This window comes from Amphiprion ocellaris, chromosome 4 (assembly GCF_022539595.1).
Source record: "Amphiprion ocellaris isolate individual 3 ecotype Okinawa chromosome 4, ASM2253959v1, whole genome shotgun sequence".
Taxonomy (NCBI): domain Eukaryota; kingdom Metazoa; phylum Chordata; class Actinopteri; family Pomacentridae; genus Amphiprion; species Amphiprion ocellaris.
Genome location: NC_072769.1, coordinates 3,882,656 through 3,900,895, shown reverse-complemented (window position 1 = coordinate 3,900,895; position 18,240 = coordinate 3,882,656). Strand labels below are relative to the sequence as shown.

Below are 18,240 nucleotides of genomic sequence, written 5' to 3'. Positions count from 1 at the left end.
GCTGAAACATGTTGCGCGGCACCTGTGATTGGTGGCAAAGGCCTGTCTGTCAAATACGTAGATTCAGAGTACGGCGAGCGAGAGGACCGTGACGAAGTTTACGAACGAGAAATATGTCGGTTAAATGGGTAACAGGCAGCAAAATGTGTAAAAGAAAATCATCTGCAACAAAACAGAACGGGCTCTTAGTTCTGCCAGGCTCCATCTGTCTTCTGAATGTCATCAGCAGCGTAGTTTCTGTGTAGACCGTAAACAAACGGCACTGTAATCACAGTTCCGGTTTTGGAATTATCAATTAGCCAAAAATATATCAGATTGATTATATTTTTCTCAACTGGTGGACAAATCTACAAAAGACATGTTTCATACGAGTAACAGCGTCTCCTCTTTCTCCTTCCTACTGTGCTACAAAAACACGGGATTTAAATAAATTAGGCAGGAAAGGAAGGACACAAAAACACACAAGGCGTCCAAATATTGAACAAAATATAGCAAAAAGAGTATATATATATATATATATATATATATATATATATATATATATATATATATATATATAAAATGCTAATGTTTTATTTTTGCAATGGTGTGTTTTATTTTATAGGGTAAAAAGTCACATAAGCAATAACAAGGAACTGATTAGCCAGTGCTGAGACATGAATGCTTATTAATCTTGCCAGAGTACATCCCACCCCCTTTGAGTCCACACTTTATACATGTTTATTATTTTATAATTAAGAGTTACTTAAGATTAAAAAGAGTTTTCTATCAGTTTGTTATTATATCTTGGCTTATTTCAGACTTTGGATACCAGGAGAAGATTACAAAATACACTTAAAAGCAGCGTGAGCTGTTCCCAAGAATAATAAAATAATAAAGCATGATCCAAACTTTTTAGGATTTTTTTGGGAAGATTTTTATTAATTTTTTGAAAATATTTACAATTTTTTTAAAAATTTGTTTTTTCTTGCCAAATTTGGGGATTTAAAAAAAAAAACTTCTAAGGGAAACTTTCAAGGAATTTTGGAATTTTCTTCCTGAAGATTTTGCAATTTTTTTTTTAATAAATTTGGGGAATTTTTTTGCTGAATTTTTGGATTTTTTTCAGACGAGGGAACAATATTTTTTGGTGCCCGTAAATGAGGACAACAGGAGGGTTAAACAGGAATGACAAGCTGTACTTCTATAGAACGGGTGAGAAGCACACATACACGCATTAAAAATGGATTAAAATGTTGTCTTAAATCCACAAACAAAGCAGTAAAACACCCAAGGCAGTGTCAGAAAGAAAGCAGTGCTGTTTATTTCTACTTCTAATCTAACAAATACAAAATATCTGCTTTGGTCTAACAGCGTCTGTTATCAATCATTTTTTTAATCAGGTTAGCATCAAAACTCCTACATGTGGATTTTTAAGTGACTATCTTTCATTAATAAATTGGAAAAATGATTTGAGTAAAGGCCCATTATGGACTCAGAGCTGGAGTTTATCCACAACGTGATATTAGCCATGTTAGTAGATGCAGTCAATAGCATAAGTATTGGCACAGTAGTATGGTTTCATATTACAACACACAGACAAATATACAAAAGAGTAACAACAGCTGTCTCAATACTTACGATACTGACTTCATAGATGTGAATCAGAATGGGCGGTGGTCATGCAGCTTTTGCACAAATCTTTACTAACACTTTTAAGCATTTTAATCATCTGAGACAGCAGTAAATTCTCTTTAAAATTTACTAAAAAATCTTCTTTGACAGCCTGGTAAGGAAGCAAGAGATGCATGGTGCTTCTACGTCAAGATATCAAATCTTTTCTTATGGAAAAGTGGACAAGAATGCAAATTAAAGTAAATTAAACACTCTGCTATTCTACTTTCCTAGTCCAAGAATTAAAAATGTTCTGGTTACCCTTCATCTAGTGTTGCAAACTTTCCATCTTCTCACTGCAGATTTCTAAAATAAACACACCAGCACTAATCGACACGTTCTGCAGCTAGAGCCGAACATTTTCACACAAACAGTAATAATACAGAGCCAGATATGAAAAACGTCCTTCCCAAACCATCCAGTAGAACAGCTGCACAATACACTACATCAGGGGTGTCCAACATGAGGCCCGTGGGCCAAAAGCGGTCCTCTAGAGGGTCCAATCCGGCCCACAAAGTGTAAAAATTCCAGAGAAGACATTAACTGCAGATTGTAAATTAGTAAAACTATAAATTTAAAATCATTTCTAGACCATGACAAGTTGTTTTGATCCTAAAATACTAGATTGTTCATTGTTCTTTTGTCGTTTTGTGTCTCATTTTTGTTTAGTTGTTTTTTGTTTGACTTTTGTCGTTCGTCTCATGTTTTTGTAGTTTTGTTTCTCATTTTTGTCATTTTGTGTTTCCTTTTTGTCTCGCTTGTAGTTTTTGTCTTATTTTTGTGATTTTGTGTTTTGCTTTATTCGTTGTTTTGTGTGCCGTTTTTGTCGTTTTGTGTATTTTGTCTTGTTTTTGTCATTTGTCCATTTTTTTGTCACTGTAATATTTGGTTGAATTTTTTTGTCTCTTGTTTTGTTTTGTGTAGTTTGTCAAATTTTTTTGTCGTTTTGTGTCTCATTTTTGTGTCATATTTTGTCTTGTTTTGTTGTTTTTTGCCTGATTTGTCTGACTTTCGTCTCATGTTTTTGTCGTTTTGTGTTTCCTTTTCGTCTCGCTTGTGTTTTTTGTTTTATTTTGGTCATTCTGTGTTTTGCTTGATTCGTTGTTTTGTGTGCCGTTTTTGTCGTTTTGTGGTTTATTTGTCTCGTTGTTGTCGTTTGTCTATTTTTTTGTCATTTTATGAAATTTTTTTGTCTCTTTTTTGTCTTTTTGTTTTGTTTTGTGTCGTTTGTCAAACTTCTTGTCATTTTGTGTCTCATTTTTGTAATATTTTTACTTGTTTTTGTCTTATTTTTGTCTTATTTTTGTCATTTTGTGTTTCACTTTATTCGTTGTTTTGTGTGCCTTGTGTTTTTTTGTTTTATCGGTTATCCATTTTTTGTCACTTTGCAACTTGTCTAATTTTTTGTCTTTTTTTGTTTTGTTTCGTTTCGCTTGTCAAATTTTTTTTGTCATTTTGTGTCTCATTTTCACAACATTTTGTCTTGTTTTTGTTGATTTTTTGTCTTTTTTTATCTCACTTTTGTCATTTTGATCATATAGTAAAAACTGGTCCAGTCCACTGGAGATCAAACTGGGCTGAATGTGGAACCTGAACTAGAATGAGTTGGACTCTCCTGGTCTACATCATAAACATTTATGAATCTTTAAATGTTGATTTTATTGATGGGATTATTACATGCTGAACCAAATTGCCTTTAGAGGTGGGTAAACGTTTCTTCTACTGCTGTTTTATCTACCTCCTCCTCACACTGAATGGCTGTCCATGGATGTGATTTAAATCAGTAGGAATCAGATTAATTAAATCTGAATGCTGTTCAGACATGTTTCTTCTCAGATATGTCCAAACAGAAGGCTGGACATTCTTCAGAAGTCAGTTCCCTTTGGTAATAGCTGTAGTAATCCAGAAAATGCAATGGAAGTGAATTGAAATCTGGAAAAGCCCGATTAGGTTCAGAAAGTTGTTGTAACCTGTTCTGAAATACTGGTGAATGAATGCAGCGTTTACTCTTTGAAATGATAGTAAAGTGAAAGCAGCTCTGCTCCTCATTCAGGTGTTTCTACTTGATGAAGCTGTAGACAAACGAGCCGAGGACGAGGGCCAGGATGACGCAGCAGCAGAAGATCATCATTTGTTTCTGGAGGAGACGGGGGTCGGGGTGGGGTTACAGAGACACAAAGAGATTAAGCAGCTTCACATTCACAGAACTCTGCCCACAATGCTGGCAGTCATGTTTCCTTATCAGCGTTGAAGAGAAGACTTCACACTAACCCTGCGGGCCTCCTGCTGGAACTTTGCTGCCTTCTTGGTGTCGGCCACCGCCCTCTCTACAAAACCCACCGACTGGTCCATGTTGCTCTCAATTCTGTCAATCATGCCACCCTAGACGGGGATGAGATGACGTGAGAATCCACAGAAAGACATAAAGAGGCACACATCTGTTCATGAAATCAACCTCATACATCAGGGGTGTCCAACATGCGGCCCGCGGGCCAAAAGCGGCCCTCCAGAGGGTCCAATCCGGCCCTCAAAGTGTAAAAATTCCACAGAAGACATTAACTGCAGATTGTAAATTAGTAAAACTATAACTTTAAAATCATTTCTAGACCATGACAAGTTGTTCTGATCATAAAGTAAAATACTAGATTGTTCATTGTTCTTTTGTCATTTTGTGTCTCATTTTTGTAATATTTTGTCTTGTTTTTGTTGTTATATATATATATATATATATATATATATATATATATATATATATATATATATATATATATAAAAAATAAAATGCTAATGTTTTATTTTTGCAATGGTGTGTTTTATTTTATAGGGTAAAAAGTCACATAAGCAATAACAAGGAACTGATTAGCCAGTGCTGAGACATGAATGCTTATTAATCTTGCCAGAGTACATCCCACCCCCTTTGAGTCCACACTTTATACATGTTTATTATTTTATAATTAAGAGTTACTTAAGATTAAAAAGAGTTTTCTATCAGTTTGTTATTATATCTTGGCTTATTTCAGACTTTGGATACCAGGAGAAGATTACAAAATACACTTAAAAGCAGCGTGAGCTGTTCCCAAGAATAATAAAATAATAAAGCATGATCCAAACTTTTTAGGATTTTTTTGGGAAGATTTTTATTAATTTTTTGAAAATATTTACAATTTTTTTAAAAATTTGTTTTTTCTTGCCAAATTTGGGGATTTAAAAAAAAAAACTTCTAAGGGAAACTTTCAAGGAATTTTGGAATTTTCTTCCTGAAGATTTTGCAATTTTTTTTTTATAAATTTGGGGAATTTTTTTGCTGAATTTTTGGATTTTTTTCAGACGAGGGAACAATATTTTTTGGTGCCCGTAAATGAGGACAACAGGAGGGTTAAACAGGAATGACAAGCTGTACTTCTATAGAACGGGTGAGAAGCACACATACACGCATTAAAAATGGATTAAAATGTTGTCTTAAATCCACAAACAAAGCAGTAAAACACCCAAGGCAGTGTCAGAAAGAAAGCAGTGCTGTTTATTTCTACTTCTAATCTAACAAATACAAAATATCTGCTTTGGTCTAACAGCGTCTGTTATCAATCATTTTTTTAATCAGGTTAGCATCAAAACTCCTACATGTGGATTTTTAAGTGACTATCTTTCATTAATAAATTGGAAAAATGATTTGAGTAAAGGCCCATTATGGACTCAGAGCTGGAGTTTATCCACAACGTGATATTAGCCATGTTAGTAGATGCAGTCAATAGCATAAGTATTGGCACAGTAGTATGGTTTCATATTACAACACACAGACAAATATACAAAAGAGTAACAACAGCTGTCTCAATACTTACGATACTGACTTCATAGATGTGAATCAGAATGGGCGGTGGTCATGCAGCTTTTGCACAAATCTTTACTAACACTTTTAAGCATTTTAATCATCTGAGACAGCAGTAAATTCTCTTTAAAATTTACTAAAAAATCTTCTTTGACAGCCTGGTAAGGAAGCAAGAGATGCATGGTGCTTCTACGTCAAGATATCAAATCTTTTCTTATGGAAAAGTGGACAAGAATGCAAATTAAAGTAAATTAAACACTCTGCTATTCTACTTTCCTAGTCCAAGAATTAAAAATGTTCTGGTTACCCTTCATCTAGTGTTGCAAACTTTCCATCTTCTCACTGCAGATTTCTAAAATAAACACACCAGCACTAATCGACACGTTCTGCAGCTAGAGCCGAACATTTTCACACAAACAGTAATAATACAGAGCCAGATATGAAAAACGTCCTTCCCAAACCATCCAGTAGAACAGCTGCACAATACACTACATCAGGGGTGTCCAACATGAGGCCCGTGGGCCAAAAGCGGTGCTCTAGAGGGTCCAATCCGGCCCTCAAAGTGTAAAAATTCCAGAGAAGACATTAACTGCAGATTGTAAATTAGTAAAACTATAAATTTAAAATCATTTCTAGACCATGACAAGTTGTTTTGATCCTAAAATACTAGATTGTTCATTGTTCTTTTGTCGTTTTGTGTCTCATTTTTGTTTAGTTGTTTTTTGTTTGACTTTTGTCGTTCGTCTCATGTTTTTGTAGTTTTGTTTCTCATTTTTGTCATTTTGTGTTTCCTTTTTGTCTCGCTTGTAGTTTTTGTCTTATTTTTGTGATTTTGTGTTTTGCTTTATTCGTTGTTTTGTGTGCCGTTTTTGTCGTTTTGTGTATTTTGTCTTGTTTTTGTCATTTGTCCATTTTTTTGTCACTGTAATATTTGGTTGAATTTTTTTGTCTCTTGTTTTGTTTTGTGTAGTTTGTCAAATTTTTTTGTCGTTTTGTGTCTCATTTTTGTGTCATATTTTGTCTTGTTTTGTTGTTTTTTGCCTGATTTGTCTGACTTTCGTCTCATGTTTTTGTCGTTTTGTGTTTCCTTTTCGTCTCGCTTGTGTTTTTTGTTTTATTTTGGTCATTCTGTGTTTTGCTTGATTCGTTGTTTTGTGTGCCGTTTTTGTCGTTTTGTGGTTTATTTGTCTCGTTGTTGTCGTTTGTCTATTTTTTTGTCATTTTATGAAATTTTTTTGTCTCTTTTTTGTCTTTTTGTTTTGTTTTGTGTCGTTTGTCAAACTTCTTGTCATTTTGTGTCTCATTTTTGTAATATTTTTACTTGTTTTTGTCTTATTTTTGTCTTATTTTTGTCATTTTGTGTTTCACTTTATTCGTTGTTTTGTGTGCCTTGTGTTTTTTTGTTTTATCGGTTATCCATTTTTTGTCACTTTGCAACTTGTCTAATTTTTTGTCTTTTTTTGTTTTGTTTCGTTTCGCTTGTCAAATTTTTTTTGTCATTTTGTGTCTCATTTTCACAACATTTTGTCTTGTTTTTGTTGATTTTTTGTCTTTTTTTATCTCACTTTTGTCATTTTGATCATATAGTAAAAACTGGTCCAGTCCACTGGAGATCAAACTGGGCTGAATGTGGAACCTGAACTAGAATGAGTTGGACTCTCCTGGTCTACATCATAAACATTTATGAATCTTTAAATGTTGATTTTATTGATGGGATTATTACATGCTGAACCAAATTGCCTTTAGAGGTGGGTAAACGTTTCTTCTACTGCTGTTTTATCTACCTCCTCCTCACACTGAATGGCTGTCCATGGATGTGATTTAAATCAGTAGGAATCAGATTAATTAAATCTGAATGCTGTTCAGACATGTTTCTTCTCAGATATGTCCAAACAGAAGGCTGGACATTCTTCAGAAGTCAGTTCCCTTTGGTAATAGCTGTAGTAATCCAGAAAATGCAATGGAAGTGAATTGAAATCTGGAAAAGCCCGATTAGGTTCAGAAAGTTGTTGTAACCTGTTCTGAAATACTGGTGAATGAATGCAGCGTTTACTCTTTGAAATGATAGTAAAGTGAAAGCAGCTCTGCTCCTCATTCAGGTGTTTCTACTTGATGAAGCTGTAGACAAACGAGCCGAGGACGAGGGCCAGGATGACGCAGCAGCAGAAGATCATCATTTGTTTCTGGAGGAGACGGGGGTCGGGGTGGGGTTACAGAGACACAAAGAGATTAAGCAGCTTCACATTCACAGAACTCTGCCCACAATGCTGGCAGTCATGTTTCCTTATCAGCGTTGAAGAGAAGACTTCACACTAACCCTGCGGGCCTCCTGCTGGAACTTTGCTGCCTTCTTGGTGTCGGCCACCGCCCTCTCTACAAAACCCACCGACTGGTCCATGTTGCTCTCAATTCTGTCAATCATGCCACCCTAGACGGGGATGAGATGACGTGAGAATCCACAGAAAGACATAAAGAGGCACACATCTGTTCATGAAATCAACCTCATACATCAGGGGTGTCCAACATGCGGCCCGCGGGCCAAAAGCGGCCCTCCAGAGGGTCCAATCTGGCCCTCAAAGTGTAAAAATTCCACAGAAGACATTAACTGCAGATTGTAAATTAGTAAAACTATAACTTTTCTAGACCATGACAAGTTGTTCTGATCATAAAGTAAAATACTAGATTGTTCATTGTTCTTTTGTCATTTTGTGTCTCATTTTTGTAATATTTTGTCTTGTTTTTGTTGTTTTTTTGTCTTTTTTTTATGTGACTTTTGTCATTTTGATCATATAGTAAAACTGGTCTGGTCCACTGGAGATCAATCTGGGCTGAATGTAGAACCTGAACTAAAATGAGTTGGACTCTCCTGGTCTACATGTTAAAGCACTTGGCTGTGTTGTTACTAACTTCCTGTTTACGTTGGATAATGGGAATGTGTCATGTTGTGTACAGGACAGGCTGTTAGCGTTTAGCTCCTGTCTATATTTTATATAATATCTGATCAGTTTTATCATTTACTGTACAGTGTGAAGCACTGATGGAACTGTGCTGCTGTATTGGACAACCATCCACTGAAAATGAGGCTAGTTTACCCTATGGCTATTAGATGCTACCGTTATTACCATCATCAAGCCAGTTAATGCTGGACGTGGCCTTACGTTGCTCCAAAGATTGTTTTGTTGTTTGTTGGTTTCATCATTGGCGATCATCTACCTGGTTCTCAACCAGCATGGCGATATCCACAAACATGTCGTGAAGCTCTTTTATGCTGCTCTCCAGCCTCATGATGTCTTTATGACGAGCCTCGATCTCATTCAGGGCCTGCTGGTTGATCTTGGAGTCCATTATCTGGGGAGGGAGAAAAACAGAAACAAGATGAGGTAAGCAGAGAAATCAGAATATGTTACAAAGCGAAAGAAAAGATCCAAACCAGAAGGCCAGAGAAAAAGTTAAAGTTGTGGTGTAGTGTCTGATGTGTTACTTATCATATGGAATCTGGAATGTGTTCTCCTTTTAGAAGGTACCCTTATAAGGATTCCTATGTCCAAGATATTGATTGACATTGCTCGTAGGGGCTCTTGTGTCTAGGAGAAAGATTGACGGGGCCCCCTGTTTGCTATTTTGGTTTTTTAGCAGAAACCATTTGTTGTGACCTCATACTTGACCTTGTTTATATTGGCTGGGAAACTCTCCACAGGCAAACCATGGTCCCTGTCCAGATGCTGTCTTACTTATGTAATAAATTATATTATATTAAGCAACAGTGTCAACGGACGTTTTCTTCAACATCTGCACATCCTTGATGGCTAAGAGAAACTACGACAGTGGCAACGTGTGACAACAGGCTTAATTAAGTCTCTTACTCCTTCTTACACCAGCAAGATCACAAAACTTACTCCCAGACTCCAACTTATGTTGGACCACACTAAGACCAGTGATCATATGGGTACTGCTCCAGGAACACAGCAAAGAAACCGAGCCTCCAAACTCTCCATATCTATATGCGATCAAGTATCCACAGGGTGTAGAGGAACAAGATAGATCCACAGAGGGCCAAACCTCAACCTACAGGATCCAAAAGATCTGCTGTCCCAGGAGACCCCCAGAGGTCCTAAATCCATTCCCTGACACCTGTTCTAATGGCACCAGGCGGATGTACACAATGATAATGTTGTAGTTCAGGGGTGTCCAACTCATTTTAGTCCAGGTTCCACATTCAGCCCAGTTTGATCTCCAGTGGACCGGACCAGTTTTACTATATGATCAAAATGACTAAAGTCAGATTTAAAAAAGACAAAAAAAACAACAAAAACAAGACAAAATATTCCAAAAATGAGACACAAACATCAAAAATGAGACAAAGGACACGAAATAAAACAAAAAAGAGACAAAAAATTAACCAGAAAAGTTACAAAGCAACAAAAAATGGATAAACAACAAAAACGAGACAAAAAAACACAAAACGGCACGCAAACCAACGAATAAAGCAAAACACAAAATAAGACAAATAACACAAGCGAGGTCTAAAGAAAACATACAACAACAAAAACGAGAAACAAAATGATAAAAACATGAGACGAACAACAAAAGTCAGACAAAAAAACAACAAAAACAAGGCAAAATATGACAAAAATGAGACACAAAATGACAAAAACAAGACAAAACAACAAAAAATTTTACAAATGACACGACACAAAACAGCAAAAAAGACAAAAAGTGAGACAAAAAAGTTACAAAGCAACAAAAAAATGCACAAACGACAAAAACGCAACGCAAAACAACGAATAAAGCAACACAAAATGACAAAAATAAAACAAAAAAGCAAGATGAAAAGGGAAAACAAAACGACAAAAACGAGAAACAAAACGACAACATGAGATGAAAGACAAAAAAAGACGAAAAACAACAAAAACAAGATAAAATATTACAAAAATGAGGCACAAAACGAAAACACTAAATAAAACAAAAAAGAGCCAAAAATTAGACAAACAAGTTACAAAACGACAACAAAATGGACAAACGACAAAAACGAGACAAAAACAACACAAAACGGCACCCAACACAACGAATAAAGCAAAACACAAAATAACAAAAATAAGACAAAGAACACAAGCGAGACAAAAGGGAAACAAAAAACGACAAAAACGAGAAACAAAACGACAAAAACATGAGACAAAAGTCAGACAAAAAACGACAAAAACAAGACAAAATATTACAAAACTGGGACACAAAATGACAAAAACGAGACAAAAATGAAACTAAAATGAGTTTGACAGCACTGATTTAGTCTATAAAACAAGCCAACATTTATCAGACTCAAGCAACTAAAACCCTGAAGATGTTTAGTTTTCTATCATGTAAGACCAGGAATAGGAGGAAATGTGTACTTCTGGTTGATTAACTGGCTGATCGTTCCAGCTTTGGTCGTGTTATTTTTCATTTTTGAGCATACGCTGTCACAGAGCGTCAGTCTTACCCCGGCAGTGAAGACGGCAGCGTTGCCTCCCTCCAGCATCTCTTCCAGCTCCTCGTCAGTCGTTGCTTTCCCCGCTACAGCAGACACAAAGGACAGTTATACAGGCGTTTAAACATCCGGTAACCGCAGAAAGACCAGGATGTCTTCACTTCTAGTCAGCTGGAACTCACTGATCTCCAGCTGTCGGGCGATTCGTCCTTTGCTCTTGTCTCGAAAGTCGACTTGAGCCTCGTTGTACTTCGTCATCACCTCCACGAACTTCTTGGCCAGAATCGCATGCTGTGGGAAATAAAAATAGTACATATTAATACATGAGGAACTGTGAATGTTAGTAAATGAATTAGCAGTTGCATGGAGCTAAAATGTGTCCAGATATGCTGTCATAGGTCAACCTACATTACATTTTTATACACTATATTTATGGTAGGTGGGTCAATATATAATTACAGGACTTTTTGTATCATAGTTGACTTTTTTGCCGTTTTCAGACCTAAAACCAACAAAACCAAATACCACATGGCATTTTAGAGAAAGATTCTTCTAAATATTAAGTGTACAACTGAGTAAAATTGAAACTGAAAATTATTTCTAAAGGTATTGTAGTAACCCTAACTTTTGAGTCATTTAGGACAGATTTCATGTCATTCTGGACTAATCTTCTGTAATTTTTCATGTCATTTTGGACAATTTGAGTCATTTTGGACAATTTTTGAGTCATTTAGGACAAATTTTGAGTCATTTTTGAAAGGTTTTGAATCATTTTGGACAAGTTTCGAGTCATTTTGGACAATTTTCAAGTCATTTTGGACAATTTTTGAGTCATTCTGAACATGTTTCAAGTCATTTTGGAAAATTTGAGTCATTTTGGACAATTTTCAAATCATTTTGGACAGTTTTCAAGTCATTTTGGACAAATTTAGAGTCTTTTAGGACACATTTCATGCCATTCTGGACTAATTTTCTGTAATTATGAATCATTTTCAGGTCATTCTGGAGAGGTCAATATATAACAGCAGGACTTTTTGTATCATAGTTGACATTTTAGTGATATCCAGTCATTTTTTTATTAATAAGTGATCGTTTCCATAATAAATAATTGTGGAATTTGTAAAGACATGATCATAATGAAAATAAAAACATTAGTTTTTTTACTTTTAATGAAAATGGATGCAGATATATCCCATGGACTTCAAAAGTCCCTCATTTCTAGATTGATCCGGGTATAGATAATGTTAGTAGATGAACTGAATAGCATCCTTTCTGTTAATGTGGAACCATCTGACCTGTGACTTGCGTATCCGGAGGTCAGCTGAGGCCCTCTCATCTGTGTTTGACTCCAGCTGTCGTTCAATACCTGATATATACACAACATACGGTAGAAAATAAACCAGGAGAGTCAAACTCATCTTAGTCCAGGTTCCACATTCAGTCCATTTTAATCTCAACCACAGCATAATAACCTATAAATAGCCACAACTCCTAATGCTTCCTTTGCTTTAGTGCAAAAAATGTTCACATTGAAGGAATTATCTTTTTACTAAACATCATGAACAACCTGAAATTTCTGAAGAAAATTTGGTGAAATTTCATCAACATTCAGCCTCAGTTTATCATTTCCACGTTACAACTTCCAGCTCACAGAGTGTCTACAAAGAAACACAACATTTAGTCATCTGGAACTGAACCATAGAGGACTTACTGGAGGATCAAAACCACAAAAGTCAGACAAAAAAGACAAAAAACAACAAAAACAAGACAAAATATTACAAAAACAAAACATTACAAAAATGAGACACAGAATATGAAACAAAACAAAAAAGAGACAAAAAAATTGATAAAGGTTACAAAGTGACAAAAAATGACAAATACTAAACAAAAAATGACACAAATTACACAAACGAGGCGACGAATGACAAACAAGAAACAAAATGACAAAAAACAGCAAAAACAAGACAAAACATTACAAAAATGAGACACAAAATGACAAAAATGAGACACAGAAAAACAAAAAATTTACAAACTGCCAAAAAATGGACAAAAACGAGACAAAAAACACAAAATGGTACGCAAAACAATGACTAAAGCAAAACACAAAATGACAAAAATAAGACAAAAAACACAAGCAAGATGAAAAGGAAACACAAAACGTCAAAAACATGAGACGAACAACAGAAGTCAGATGAAAAACTGCAAAAACAAGAAAAATTATTACAAAAATGAGGCATAAAATGACAAAAAATTTGACAAACGACACAAAACAATACAAAAAATTGGACACAAAATTCAGCAAAAAAGTTTCAGAGACAAAAAAATGGACAAACAACAAAAACATGAGACAAAAGTCAGACAAAAAAGACAAAAAACAACACAAACAACACAAAATATTACAAAAATGAGACAGATGACACAAAACAAAACAAGAAAAGGGATAAAAATTTGACAAAGAAGTTCCAAAGCATCAAAAAATGACAAAAACGAGAAACAAAACAACAAAAAAGGAAGAAAACCAATGAAAACAAGACAAAATATTGCAAAAATGAGACACAAAACGACAAAAGAACAATGAACAATCTAGTATTTTATTTTTAAACAACTTGTCATGGTCTAGAAATGATTTTAAATTTATACTTTTACTAATTTACAATCTGCAGTTAATGTCTTCTCTGGAATTTTTACACTTTGAGGGCCGGATTGGACCCTCTGGAGGACCGCTTTTGGCCCGCGGGCCTCATGTTGGACACCAGTGAAATAAAGGTATTTTTCCAGAAACACACAGAACTGAGTATATATAAACACAACAGAAATCAGAAAACATTTTAATCATAATTTCTAGTCAAGCATGATGTTTTTGATGTGTTGCTAAGCGGTAACCAGGAAGTAGCAGTACACAGTTCAACTACACGTCTCTAATTTAACACGTTTGCCAGCATTTAAGCTACACTTAAGCGTCATGAAGTTTTCATACATGATTCCTAAAAACTGCTGATACCACAGTTTAATGGAACTACTCACAGATACTTGAAATACTTCAACCCACTACTTATTCCTAATTTCACCCCAATTATTCTCTATGTTCAGGTGAAACATACAAGCAAAGAAAAAGCAAGAATAAAACGGATAAATACTTACTTTTAAGCTTATTTCTTGCATTGTTGGCTGACTTTTTGATTTCGTTGGTGAGGGCTTCTACGTCATCCTGAGTTTCTGAAGAAAGAGAGAAACACAGAATGAACAGAAACAGGTCAGAGACGGTAGATCAGGAGAGAAGTCATTCTAGTTCAGGTTCCACATTCAGTCCAGTTTGATCTCCAGTGGACTGGACCAGTTTTACGATATGATCAAAACGACAAAAGTCAGATGGAAAAAAGGAGAGAAAAAAACTACTCAAACAAGACAAAATATTACAAAAATTAGACACAAAATGACAAAAAAATTGACAAACGACACGAAAAAAGAAAAAAGAGACAAAAAATTGGACATACGACAAAAATGAGACAAAAAATACAAAACAACAAAAATGGCACACAAAACAACAAATAAAGCAAAACACAAAATGACAAAAATAAGACAAAAACCACAAGTGAGACAAAAAGGAAACACAAAACGACAAACGAGAAACAAAACGACAAAAACACGAAAGTCGAAAGACAAAAAACAACAAAAACAAGACAAAATATTACACAAATGAGACACAAAATGACAAGAAATTTGACAAACGACACGAATCAAAACAGAGTCAAAAAAATTCAACAAAAAAGTTACAAAGCGACAAAGAAATGGACAAACGACAAAAACGAGACAAAAAAACTAAACGGCACACAAAACAACAAATAAAGCAAAACACAAAATGACAAAAATGAGACAAAAACCACCAGCAAAACAAAAAGGAAACACAAAACGACAAAAAAGAGACGAAAGTCAGACATAAAACAACAAAAACAAGACAAAATATTACAAAAATGAGACACAAAACAACAAAAGAACAATGAAGAATCTAGTATTTTACTTTCTCATCAAAACAACTTGTCATGGTCTAGAAATGATTTTAAATTTATAGTTTTACTAATTTACAATCTGCAGTTAATGTCTTCTGTGGAATTTTTACACTTTGAGGGCCGGATTGGACCCTCTGGAGGACCGCTTTTGGCCCACGGGCCTCGTGTTGGACACCCCTGGTGGACTTTAAAGCTGTGAATGTGTGAGTGGGGTTACTCACTCTGGTCTGATGTGGGCGCTGATAAAATGGTGGAGTAAAGTTTTTTGATTTCTGTGACGCTCTCGTCAATCTTGTCGATGCTGATGCGGATATCTTCAATCTGAAGCACGCGCACACACACGCACGCACGCACGCACACACACACACACACACGCACACAGTTCTTAAAGCAGAAACACGCCGTGGTTTATAAATCTTCAGGTAAATGGACATGAAGTGAATACCTGTGCGAAGAAATCATCCATGAACGCTTCGTTCTCCACAGGAACCTGAATATCATCTCCTCCTCCGGCGTCACTCTTCTGTTAAAAGCGTTGAAAACCACAACATTTAGACATAAAAACAAACGTTCAGGCTTTAAATACACGCAGTTGTTCGTGGTTGTGTCATAAATGGCGTGAAATGAGGCTGAAACGTGTATTAAAATGCGTTCTGAAGCTACAGGTGTTCCGTTAGGACCAGCAGGTATCTCACCTCCTTCAGCTGCGCCAGTCGGTCCTTCATGTTCACACGTTTGTCCGAATCTAATAATTAGCTTCAATAATTAGAGTACAGATTGAAAAAGGCCAACCCCCCAGGTGTCGGTGAACTTTTCCAGCCTACAGAGCTCTTAAAAAGGCCTCCTGATGAGTCCAGAGGAGATGATTGAGTCCTTCAGAGAGTCCAGGAGATGCGATGCTGGAGCCAGGATGAAGGTGTGTTCAAACCAGGAATAATTCACACATAAATAGAGAATCTGGATTGTTTGGATGGTTCTCTTGGAGCTAACCTGGAGTCACACTAAGCCTCTCTCCTTAGAGCGGATTAGGACCAAATCCCCCCTCCTCCTCCTCCTCCTCCTCCTCCTCCTCCTCCTCCTCCTCCTCCTCCTCCTCCTCCTCCTCCATCAGGTCCACGACCAGTGTGGGGATACAACCAGGAACCTCTTATTGTTAATTGTAGGTCAATCTATAACTGAGGGACTTTAAATAAAATAAAAACAATAAGAAGAATTATTTGAAAATGATCTATAATTATCGAAAATGAGCCCAGAATGACATGAAATTTGTCCTAAATGACTCGAAAATTATCCTAAAGACACAAAAATGATCCAAAATGACAAGAAAAAGATTGAAGCTGACATAAAACTTGTTGAAAATGACAAGATCTTTGTCCAAAATGACTCAGAAATTGTCCAAAATGACCTGAAAGTGGTCCAAAATTACTTGAAAATGATTTTAAATGACTTGGAAATTGTCCAAAATGACTCAAAAATGGTTCAAAATGACTCAAAAAACTGTCCAAAGTGACTTGAAAATGATCCATAATTACAGAAAATTTGTCCAGAATGACGTGAAATTTGTTCTAAATGACTCAAAAATTGTTCTAAAGAAACAAAAATTATCCAAAATGACGAGAAGCGATCCAAGCTGACAGAAAGCTTGGCCAAAATGACTCAAAAATTGTCCAAAATGACTCACAACTTGTCCGGGTCAGTCTATAATTGAGGGACTTTTAAAGTCCATAGGATATATCTGCATACATTTATATTAAAAGTAAAATAATTAATGTTTTTATGTTCATTATGATCATGTCTTTACAAATTCCATAATTATTTATTATGGAAACAATCACTTATTAATAAAAATGACTGGATATCACTAAAATGTATATTTCTTTTTTTGGCAACTGATCACATTTTACATGGAAAATAACAAATTAAATCACTTTGCACTAAGTTCTCCATTACAAAAACACCTCTCCAGGAAGTGTGTTAATTCCAGATCACATGACCTGCTCCGCATGATGTCATTTCCTCCTGAAGAAAAGACTGGCCAGACTCCAAGGCTTTATTATAAAGTAGTCAACAGGTTTACTGCAATATCCGTAGAAATAACTTTACAATAGCATTATCATATTTTCTGGTGCCTGTAAATGAGGACAACAGGAGGGTTAATGCTTCCCCTCCCCACCTCCACACATTACAGCTGGATACTTCCTATGGTTCCTATTTTCTTTCTTTTGATTTTCAGTCCGATTACACGTTTTATGTTAATGACCCATAGTGAACAACCTGGATTGATGGAACTTCTTCTTTTTTTTATTGCAATGTGCAGACCAGTTAGTAGTAAAATTGGGTGTCATCTCATGTAATCCGGATAATCCACTGAACTACTAATAAAACAGCTCCATGGTTTAATGAACAACTGCACAACTTAACCCTCCTGTTGTCCTCATTTACAGGCACCAAAAAATATTGGTTCCTTGTCTGAAAAAAATCCAAAACTTAAGCAAAAAAATTCCCCAAATTTCTGAAAATTTGCAAAACCTTCAGGAAGAAAATTCCAATAATTCCTTAAAAGTTTCCCTTAAAAGTTTCATTTTTTAAAAAAATCCTCCAAATTTGGCAAGAAAATTCTTTGAAATATTTTTGAAAAATGAGTAAAAATCTTCCAAAAAAATCCTAAAAATATCTAAAGTGATTCCATGTATATCAGTAAAACTTCTAATATTTTCTTAAAGAATATCCACAAAAAAATCAACCAAAATCCATTCGCTGGATTTTGGTTGATTTTTTTGTGAATGTCAGTTTGACCCACAGGACGACACGAGGGTTAAAGCAGAATTCAAGATCTACAATACAGCCTGGAAAAATACTTTTCTCACATATAAAAAGCTAGTTGTAGGACAAGAACTGCTGATTATTCATCTTTAATTGAGGAAAACAAGAACAAACCCAGGTCTGTGTCCAGCTCTGTGGAGTCTTCTGTTCCTTCAGCCCTCAGTAGAGAAGAATTCATGACCTTCTTCACCAGTAAAGTTTGAATCCTGAACATGTCTTTAGGTGCAGTGAGTCTGAAAGCTTCCATTAAACCACATTTATATTTGGACTGCTTCTCTGCTGTAAATCTCTGAGCTCATGTCGATGGTAAATTCCTCTAAACCAGAAACATGTCTGTTAGACCCATCCCCACTAGAATGTTCAAGGACATCCTTCCTTTAACACTGCAGTATTAAATATCATCAACTCCTCTTTACTAACAGGCTACGTGCTGAAGGCTTTAATGTTCAATAAAGTCACTTCTCTGA

General features: G+C 35.6%; 1 protein-coding gene and 1 long non-coding RNA gene across 2 annotated transcripts; both read right to left on the bottom strand.

Annotated features, from left to right (window-relative positions):
• Positions 1-1,280: 1,280 nt before the first annotated feature.
• LOC129348823 (uncharacterized) lies at positions 1,281-4,341 on the bottom strand. Its single transcript, XR_008601526.1, has 2 exons — positions 3,925-4,341; positions 1,281-3,790 (listed from the first exon to the last, which is right to left on the bottom strand). It is a non-coding gene; the product is annotated as an uncharacterized LOC129348823 (long non-coding RNA).
• An 811-nt stretch (positions 4,342-5,152) lies between these two features.
• On the bottom strand, positions 5,153-15,948 carry LOC111568503 (syntaxin-3-like). Its single transcript, XM_023270185.3, has 10 exons — positions 15,646-15,948; positions 15,396-15,473; positions 15,172-15,271; positions 14,085-14,159; positions 12,239-12,309; positions 11,126-11,234; positions 10,956-11,029; positions 8,693-8,827; positions 7,797-7,907; positions 5,153-7,662 (listed from the first exon to the last, which is right to left on the bottom strand). The coding sequence occupies exons 1-10, from the start codon at positions 15,673-15,675 to the stop codon at positions 7,585-7,587; spliced, it is 861 nt and encodes a 286-aa protein (XP_023125953.2). The 5' UTR covers positions 15,676-15,948; the 3' UTR covers positions 5,153-7,584.
• Between the last annotated feature and the right edge of the window lie 2,292 nt (positions 15,949-18,240).

Excerpts from the sequence above, each read along its gene's own strand:
- LOC111568503 (XM_023270185.3), bottom strand. The coding sequence starts at position 15,675 with ATGAAGGACCGACTGGCGCAGCTGAAGGAG. Across the intron at positions 15,272-15,395 it reads TGGATGATTTCTTCGCACAG|ATTGAAGATATCCGCATCAG; the intron begins GTATTCACTTCA and ends CGCGTGCTTCAG. Across the intron at positions 8,828-10,955 it reads CTGCCGTCTTCACTGCCGGG|ATAATGGACTCCAAGATCAA; the intron begins GTAAGACTGACG and ends CTCCCTCCCCAG.